The 8829-nt window shown below is 55.5% G+C and overlaps 1 protein-coding gene across 1 annotated transcript; it reads right to left on the bottom strand.

Annotated features, from left to right (window-relative positions):
* Nucleotides 1-1954: 1954 nt before the first annotated feature.
* Nucleotides 1955-4777, bottom strand: ZNF503 (zinc finger protein 503). The gene is made up of 2 exons (XM_043985364.1): nt 4432-4777; nt 1955-3598 (listed from the first exon to the last, which is right to left on the bottom strand). Exons 1-2 carry the CDS (start codon nt 4762-4764, stop codon nt 1955-1957), a joined length of 1977 nt encoding a protein of 658 aa, XP_043841299.1. The 5' UTR covers nt 4765-4777.
* Nucleotides 4778-8829: the final 4052 nt, after the last annotated feature.

Here is an 8829-nt window from a genome sequence, read left to right on the forward strand (position 1 = left end):
CCCTTGCGCTCATTATTGGTATCAGAGAAGGGACCCGATGAGACAGACGGAGAACCCACTACCCGCGAGCTTCGGGTGTCCTCCAATTCCTGAGCCAATCTGGTTAAGCCTTGGGAAGCCCGCCGGGATCCGTGGGTCTCTGTGCCGGCCTCTCCTCTCCCCAGCTACCCCAGACTAGAACGATCGGGAGAGAGGTACAGGAGCCTCGTCTCTTTTCTGGGTTTAGGAAAGGTGGGCGGGAGCGTCGCACAATCCTTGCGTCCCAGCCCCGGCCCGTGGTCCCCGCAGCCAGGGTTGCCAAATTCTCCCAGAGCAGAGATTGAGAAGTCCAGTTCGCTCAGCAGAAGAGACGGGCTGGGGCCCGGATATTATACAAGGGCGCTAGTTGGGGCCAGGGTACGGGGAAGTGGTGAGTTGTAAAAGTTGGTGGAAAGGAAAGGGGGAGGAAAAGCCTTAGTTAATTGCAGCGAAGTCCCTCCGTGTCCTGGAGTCCCCACGCAGGGGGAAAGAAAAGGTAGGGAAACCCATTTCCACAAGGGAGTTGGGGGGAGAGTTCTCTACAATTCTTTTCCGAACTCTCCCAAACCTTCGCTCTGAGACTGGGAGAATGTTAGGAGAAAGGGAGTGATTTCCCTCCATTTCCAAGAAGAGGAGCCATCAAATGCAAATAGAACCACGAAATTTTAAAATAAATAACACGCAAGGGAAAATTTCCTGGGATATTTTCTCACATTGGCTGCAGTTAAAAAAAATCAAAACGAAATTAACTGATAAGAGTACTCCCCTTCCAAATTTATGTTTACTCCCCCCCCACCCTCAAGAACAACAGCTGCCCCCTCCCGACACCACAAATTCACAAAAACAAAATAAAATATAAAGAATTTAACCCAGTGCGTAGGAGAGGAGGAGCTGTCGGAAACAGCAAACAGATTAGAGTCAAGCCTCCCCCCCACCCTCAATCTTCTCTATTAAAAAAAAAAGATAAGTAGAACCTTTTAATACATCAAATATACGGAATTTTAATCTTTAAAGCGATACATTGTCTATTATTTTAGTACATGACGTAAACCTTACTTGTCCCCTTCTCAGCGGGTGGACTTAAAAATTAAAAATAGTTAAGTGTTCCTTTCAAAGAACAAAATAAGGCAAATGAGGTTTTGGAATAGAATTGTTTTTTCTTTTTTTTTTTCTTCCAGAATACATACAAAAAAATACCCATTCTCTTTCAATGGTATACACCTTAAAAATAATTGCAATTTGAAACCAGAGCTGACAAATTGCGAGTTGTTGTTTTTTTCTTTTAGTAACAAACATGCATGTAAATTTGTCGTTTCCATCAGACATTAAATAAGAACGTACAATACAATCATAGCAATTTTAAAGTAACATTAAAGAGAAGACCTCTAGTTCTGTGATGGTTTGTTTTTTGTTTTTTTATTTATAATCTACAAGGGGGGGAGGGGGATTTTTCCATTTTTTTTCCTTCGAGTTTTAAAATTTTTCTCCTCCTTTAAACCTACGGAGCTTGAGCTAAATAATGCACTTCTGAACCACGGGTGTCCGCTTGGAGCTAACATAAATAAATACCTGTGCCCTCCGATGCAGTCCTCAGATGAACACTTTTCTCAATTTTTTTTTCTATAAAAAGTCAAAGGATATTTTCAACTTTTATAAAGTTTAGGAGAGGAGAGGAGAAGTGAGGAAAGAGGGGTGTTTATCGGATCTCTGTCGCTGCTGTTGCTGGATTAGATAGATAGATATATATACTGTATATTTTTTTCCTCTCTTGCCCCATCTTCCCCACGCTGTTGGGTAATCTGTATGCCTTCGGGCCCCCATCCCACCCTGCCCCCATATTTCCCCCCCTTTCCCTGCTTTCTCCCCTCCCCCAAAAAACCCACCCCTTGTCCACCCCACCCCAACTTCCTTCCCTCCCCGCCCTTCCCCACCCCCCTCACTGATAGCCCAGCGCCGAAGCTGTGGTAAGTCTCTGTCCGTAGAGGGCGTAAGGGGAGTAGTAGGGTCCGGTGGCGGCCGGCACTGGCACTGGGGCGCCGGGAGTAGGGAGGGGGCTCTTGGAGTAGGGGTGGTAACGGCTGCTCAGTCCCAGCGCGTGGTGGGGGCTGCGCAGGGCCAGGGTCCCGGGGCTTCCCGGAGCTCCCGACGTGGGAATGTGCATATGGCAAGCCATTGCTGCAGCAGCTGCGCTGGCGAGGGAGGAGGAGCTGGGGTAGCCGGACAGCAGTTTGTCCGTCCCGGGGAAGGCCGTGTGCGTCCGCAAGTGACTCAGCAGCTCCTCCGACGTGGCGAACCGTTTGTCGCAGGGCCCATTTGCCGACACCCAGTTGCAGATGTGGGGCAGCGGGTCGTTAGGGAGCATGAAGCCGTAAGGGTAAAGAGGGTGGCCGGCCAACGAGGGCGGAGTGGCCCCCGCCGCAGCCGCGGCAGTCAGCGACGAGTGGACGCCGTGGAGAGGGTGCGTGGGGTACACCAACGGGTATCCAGACTTGAGAGCTGCGGCGGCGGCTGCGGGGTCGTGGGCGCAGGAGGCACTAGCTGCGGCTGCCCCGGCGAGATGGCTGGCGCAGTGGTAGCTGAGGCAGTAGGGGTCCCGGCACAAACTCGCAGTCATCACGGAAGGAGGAGACGCCCCTGCCAAGGGGCTAGAGCCAGCTGGTTTGCTGCATCCCAGGGAGCCAGCAGCGGCGGCGGCCAGCTGCGCTCCCACTAGGCTCCCTGGCTTGGTGGGATCCAGGGCCACCCCATGTGGTAGGAACTGGGGAGGGTAGCCGGCGTAGGCCCCCGCCAAACTGCCAGGATAAGTCATGCCCGCAGGGGGCAGGGGGAAGACCGTCTGGCCCGGCTTATATGGGGATACTGGGGCCACCAGCCCGGAACCCAGAACCGAGGAGGAGGTCGGGGCACTGCCGGAACCCGAGCTGGAGCCAGAGCTGCCGCAGTCTGAGCCCAGGGACTTGCTCCCGGGACCCCCGTCAGAGTGTTGGTTTACGTCCACGTTAATCCCCCCACAGCTAATCCGGCCGTGAGCCAGCCCGCCTGGGCCTCCGTCGCCTGAGGAGCCACCAGACCCTTTACCACTGCCACCGGCTCCTTCCGGGTCCTTCTTGTCGTCCTTGCCTTCGGGGCCCCCTCCCGAAGAGGGTAGCATCCCTCCAGGCGAACAGGCAGAGGCACTGGAGCTCGGGCTGCCTGTCCTGGGCGTGAATGGCTGGCAGGTGGCGCTCGGTACTCGGAATCCGGACTTCTCTGCCGAGACCCCGCCGCTGCCGCCGCCGCCGCCGCCCCCGCCCCCGCCTCCGCCGCCGCCGCCACCGCCGCCGCCTCCCGGCTCCTTCTTATCCGCGCCAGGTTTGGAGTAGGGTTTAAAGCTCGACTTGTCCTCGACCCCAATGTCGCTTAGTTTTAGGGGGCCCGATTTGGTGTCCTTGTCGCTCCCGGCACCGCCGCCGCCGCCTCCCCCGGCACCACCCCCGTTGGAGGCCACCGAGGACAATTTGGAGGAGGGCGATGGGTCAGGCTTTCCGATCTGGGAGCACGTCTGGGCCAGCAGCGCCAGTGGGCTCTTCTTTGCATCGAGCTGCGAGAGTCAGACGGGAAAGGAAACACAGAAAGAGAGACCTTTAGAATCCTTACTTCTTACATAGCCATTCCTGGGCCCCAGCCCTCAGAGGCCCTCCGTCCTCCAGAGACACGCGGAGCACCCCTCGGGTTTACCCGGAAGGGGCATGTAGAGACCACTCTCCTCCCCCCGCCCCATCCCGAGAAACTAATACCCTAGGAAAAGGTGCGGTCACCATCTACACTCAACATAGTCGCCCCCCTTCAGTCTTTTTTTTTAATTGGGGGGGGGGCGATGCTAATTGGATTTGCAAAAACTCAAGATGGTTTTCTGCATATGGCTGTACCCGATCCACCACTCAAGACTCTCCTATGCCCGCGGCGGGGGGGGTGGTGGGGGTGGTGGTGGGGTTCCAATATTGAGTAGGTTTCAGGCGGGCCGTGCCTCGGCAGCTATTTACAATGACTAGCCTCTGTTGGGCCCTTAGTGTTTCTGAACCTATCGGACTCCCATCCTCTCTCCAGCCCAAGACCCAGAAAACCAGAGGTGGCGGTGGGAAGACAGCGAAAACGGGGACAGGGGGAGTAAGTTGGCCTCCAAGTCCCTGTCCATTTAAACCTCTCCAGTCTTGACTTCCGCGCCCCACTCCCAGTCTCCGACCTAGTTTCCATCTGCGGAAGCTCTGTACCCCAAGGGAGCTGAATCACTCCGGACACTCCCCCCCCCCCATTCCCATTCCAGAGAGAATGAAACCCCGCCGGACCATGACTCGAGTATCGGTTCGTGGAATGATCTCAAGGAAGAGAGAATAAAGGAGGGGACGAAGGAGGTTGGGGGGGGGGGGCACTTACCTCGATGGGACTGACAGGAGTGGAGGGCAGAGGCTGCAGGTACTCTGGGTGTAAGATGTGCCCCGTCCGCGCCGTCAACATCTTTAGCACCTTGATAGGCAGGCGATTCGCCTGGCGTAGAGGGTCCGAGGGGGGCACGGTGTGAAGGAAAGGTTTGGTGTTACCGGCCGAGGACGAGCCGGGGCCGGGGCCGGGGCCAGAGATATTTCCAGAGAGCGCGCTGGTCCAGGCGGGGTCCGCGCCGCCGCCGCCACCGCTGCCGCCGCCGCCGCCGCCGCCGCTGCCGCTGTGCTTACTACTTCTCAGGGCAGAAAGCGAGGGCGCTGTGCTCATGACCCACCCGCGCGCATGGGAGCAGCGGGGGGAGGGCTCCGGGAGGCGCGGGGCGGGCTCGGGGCTGCGCGCTCGCCCGGGGAGCAGGAGGAGGAGACGCGGAAGGAGGAGGCAGAGAAGGAGGTGGAGCGGCCGCCACAGGCGTCCAGTGCGCCTTCTCGGCGCCTTGGGCAAGAAGCGAATAATCCTGGGGGGCCTCGGAGCACAGCCGTGGCTGGGAAGGAGGCGCTGCCGCTGCTATTTTTGTGGGGCCGCTGCGCTATCCGTGTAGCCACTGGCTGCGCCCCCGCGCTGCGCTCCTCTCCGACCCGCCGCCCAGTGCTGCGCTTGGGTGCGATGTGAGCCGCTGCCCGTCCAGACGGGGCTCTGGCGAGGAAACTCACTTCAAAAGCAGCTGCATCTAGGGGGAGATTAAAGCCTTTGCCGCCTTCCAATCAAATGGGAGCCCGAGGTGATTGGAGGGTCAAGGGGATGTGACGCGCCTCGCGCCGCCGCCGCCGCCGCCGCCGGGACTCTCAGCACTGGTTTTAATGGGCAGCTCCCTCCTTCCAGCTCCCCCTCCCCATCCCCTCCCTTGTTTTTGCTGGGAGGACTGGATGGGATTTATTTTCCGTTTGCAGTCGGCGCCTCACTCGTTTTCTCCCCTCTTTCCCTTTTTCTTGCTCCGAAACCAACTGGAATCGAGAGTAGGGCCCGGGGCGGGATGGGGGCGTGAAGAGTAGGATGAAGGTCCTTAGGAAGGAACACGTTTGTGAATCCTAAGGCTCTGTCAGTGAGCTCCAACGGGAGACCAGGGGCAAAGACTCTCTTCTCCTGAACTAGCCGAACTCACCGAGGTCTCTGATAAAAGGAAAAATACTGGACTGTGTGAGTAGGGTGCTGTAGGAAGATGACCCGCCCGCCTGTGATTTCTCGAGACTCCGCGCCAGAGAAACCAGGAGCTATGGCTGCTTCAGCGGCGGCGGTGGCTTCTCTTGGCCTTGCCCACTCCAACTCCCCTCCCTTATCCTATCCATGTGACAGGCTGGGGAACCCAGATTGGGGGAAACGCGGGGATCACATGTTTCCTATGCTACACATTCCGCCCCCCCCCCTTCTGCCTGTCCCCCTCCCTCCCCCCCCTTCGGGCATCTCCACCCCTCCATCAATTGTCAATGTTCCTCGACCGCAATCAATCAGTTATTTGTCAGCTCTTGTCAATCCGCCCGTGATTTATGTCAGCTTTTGTTGCTGATTACAAGGCGGGTGCGACTTGAAGAGAAAAAGAGGGAGAGGGAGAGAGACAGAGACAGAGAGGAAGAGACCGAAAGAGAACCGGAGGAGGGGGAAAGGAAAGCAGTCGCGGCCGCTTAATGGAAACAGGCCGGATGGGGAGGGGGGAAGTTCACGGGTGGAGAAAAAAGACTGAGAGAAGAAAAAAAGATGTCGTTCTGTTTCAGGAAAATAAATCGTAAGAGTAAACTGCGCGTTCGATCTCAGAGTGCTGAGAAGGGCGCGGAGGGGCCTTCGCACCTTCATGTTAGATCCTTGGATTTCTGGAGAGCTGGGGTGCTGGGAAAGGGGACAGTGATGCTTAACTAGGGAGATTTCATCTCTGGATGCGTCACGGGGTAGCGAGTTCGGTGGGGAGATAGTGGTGGATTGACCCTTCCCCTCCTCCCTCCCGAGTCCTGGTGGCAAGCATAAGATGGAAGGAAACACTGTCCATTTAGGCTTCTGGGCCACAAACTCAGAGCCGCGCCCCTCAAGACACTGTATTCTCAGAGGGCTAAATTTTGGGAGGGGGTTCCAGAGGGCTTTATGAGTGGGTCTCTCTCATTTCCTGGCGCTATCACCCGAGTCTAATTTTCCGTTGCGTCTTGATAAGTCAGTTTTGGGTAGAAGCGGGCGAACGGGTTGTCAGGGAAAGAGTTAGCGTCCCGGGTCCCTTTCAGCTCTAGGGAAGTTTTCGGGTCCCTGTCTCCCCTCCCCGCTTCCTTTCAGCAACAGACTGGCTATCTTTGGTGAATTAATTGATTGCTTGTCGACACGTTTTCCGAAGCCCTCCGGGTTAGTGACCTGTCAGGAGACGGGGTGGGGTGTTGGTGGCAATGGTTCTGGGCGGGGGGGGGGGGGGGCACGTTCTCACAGTCATCGACGGGAACAGTTCTGGTGCGAGGCAACCGGGTTTCCTCCCTGTCTACTGTCACTCTTGGTGTTTGGAATGAGAGTCCGGGTGAAAGGACGGCTGTGCTGGTGTACATGGCTTCCTTTATGTACTACACTTACCCATTCCTATGTATGATTTCTCAAGGCTTTGGTGGCCTCTGGAGGGACATCCGAGGTCACCTCGCCAAACTTACCGAAACTAGAGATGGGAAAGCAAAAGAGCTTTCCCTCCCTCCGGCCTTCACCCACCCCCCCACCCAGCGACTGGAAAGACTTTGATTCTCCCCTCCCCCATCTTTTCCTCCCCAGGCTCTTCTTTTGTTGTCAAGTTCCTTTGATAAATGGTTGTGCTGTAGAGCTGAGAGAGGAGAGGGAAGAGGGTCGGGGGAGAAAAGCCGAGGTGGGGATGGGTGTGAGAATGGAGAAGGTGTAGGATGTTACTGACTGGGCTCTCACTTTGGGCTGGTTGCTGTACGGAAGGCATCCAGGCCCCAGCCCTGCCCTCCTAGCAGCTCTCTCCCTCTCTCTCTCTCTCCTGTTCTCTCTCTTTTTCTCTTTCCTCCTCTTCTCTCTGTTCACTCTTTCCTCTTTTCTCTCTTCTGTTCTCTCTCTCTCTCTCTCTCTCTCTCTCTCTCTCTCTCTCTCTCTCTCTCTCTCTCTCTCTCTCTCTCTCACATACACACCCACACCCACATAGACACCGCACAGGTACCAAGAACTTTCCGTGGTGAGTTTTAATCTTTCGCTTTCTTTTTCTGTTTTTAATTCTCTCTCCCCCACCCCCGTCCAACTCGTTGGTAAACTTTATAGACAAGGTAATTTCCTTGGTAGAGTTTTGAGGCAATAGAGAGGGTGTGTAGCGCGTGTACTTGTGTCTCTACCACGTGTGTTTGTGAGTGCCTGCTTGGGCTACGGTGCGTGATTTTCAGCGCGCGTGCACATCTCCGTTTGTGTGCTTGTTCCTGTACGTCTGTGTGTGTGTGTGTGTGTGTGTGTGTGTGTTTTTGAGAGAAAGCGAATGTGTGCAGATCACGGAGAGAGTCCGCTTGTATCTATATGTTTCTAAGAGTGAATCTGCATGTGTCTGTGTGTGTCTCCGCCTGGAACAGCTGTTGGGCTCCCAGGACTGAGGGACAGCTCTCCGGTCCCGCAGTCTCTGTCCGGCCTCCCCTAGCGGAGCTGGGAGATTAATGGGCTTGAGGAGGAGTCAGCTGTAGAAAGGGGGAAGAAGGAGGGGGACTGGCCTCTACGGGAACTAGAAGTGGGAGGGGGGAGAGAACCGAAGAGACTAGCGTCTTGGGTACAGTAGTGGGGATCTGAAGACGAGAAGGGGGCAGCAGTTACGCGAGTTAGGGCGAACTCCAGGGAGCCGTTCCCATGCCTAACCCCTTCATTTCTCCATTTGAGGGAGATTGCCTTTATCCCCTCTCTCCAGTCATTTCTTCTTGTTTCTCTTTCACTCCATAGAGATGCTAGGACCCTCTCCTGCTCTCCACATTCCCTGTCTTTCTAGCCCCACTAGGAACAGGAGTGGAGAAAGTGATTCCCTGCATGCCTAGGCCCTTCAGCGTGTGTGTGTGTGTGTGTGTGTGTGTGTGTGTGTGTGAGAGAGAGAGAGAGAGAGAGAGAGAGAGAGAGAGAGAGAGAGAGAGAGAGAGAGAAAACGATGTGTACCTTTTAGGAGTGTCTCTGCAGCGTGCCTCTCTTTGTGCTGTGTGCCTTTCTGCATTTCTCTGTGAATCTGAATCATGTTGTGTCTATGTTGTGTGTCTTTTCTTTTAAGAAAATAATATACAAAAAGGGAAGAATGGGGTGCGCAGATACACCCATTCATTTGGAAGGAATTCGGAAGAGGGTCCTCAAGTCTAGTGCACCTAATAAAAAAAGGCCGAAGTGTGAGGGAGGCCAAAGTAGGGA

Source organism: Dromiciops gliroides, chromosome 2, assembly GCF_019393635.1.
Source record: "Dromiciops gliroides isolate mDroGli1 chromosome 2, mDroGli1.pri, whole genome shotgun sequence".
In the NCBI taxonomy this organism is placed as follows: Eukaryota; Metazoa; Chordata; class Mammalia; order Microbiotheria; family Microbiotheriidae; genus Dromiciops; species Dromiciops gliroides.

Coding starts and splice junctions, on each gene's coding strand:
- ZNF503 (XM_043985364.1), bottom strand. CDS start 4,764: ATGAGCACAGCGCCCTCGCTTTCTGCCCTGAGAAGTAGTAAGCACAGC. Junction 3,599..4,431: donor CTCCTGTCAGTCCCATCGAG/GTAAGTGCCCCC, acceptor TGACTCTCGCAG/CTCGATGCAAAGAAGAGCCC.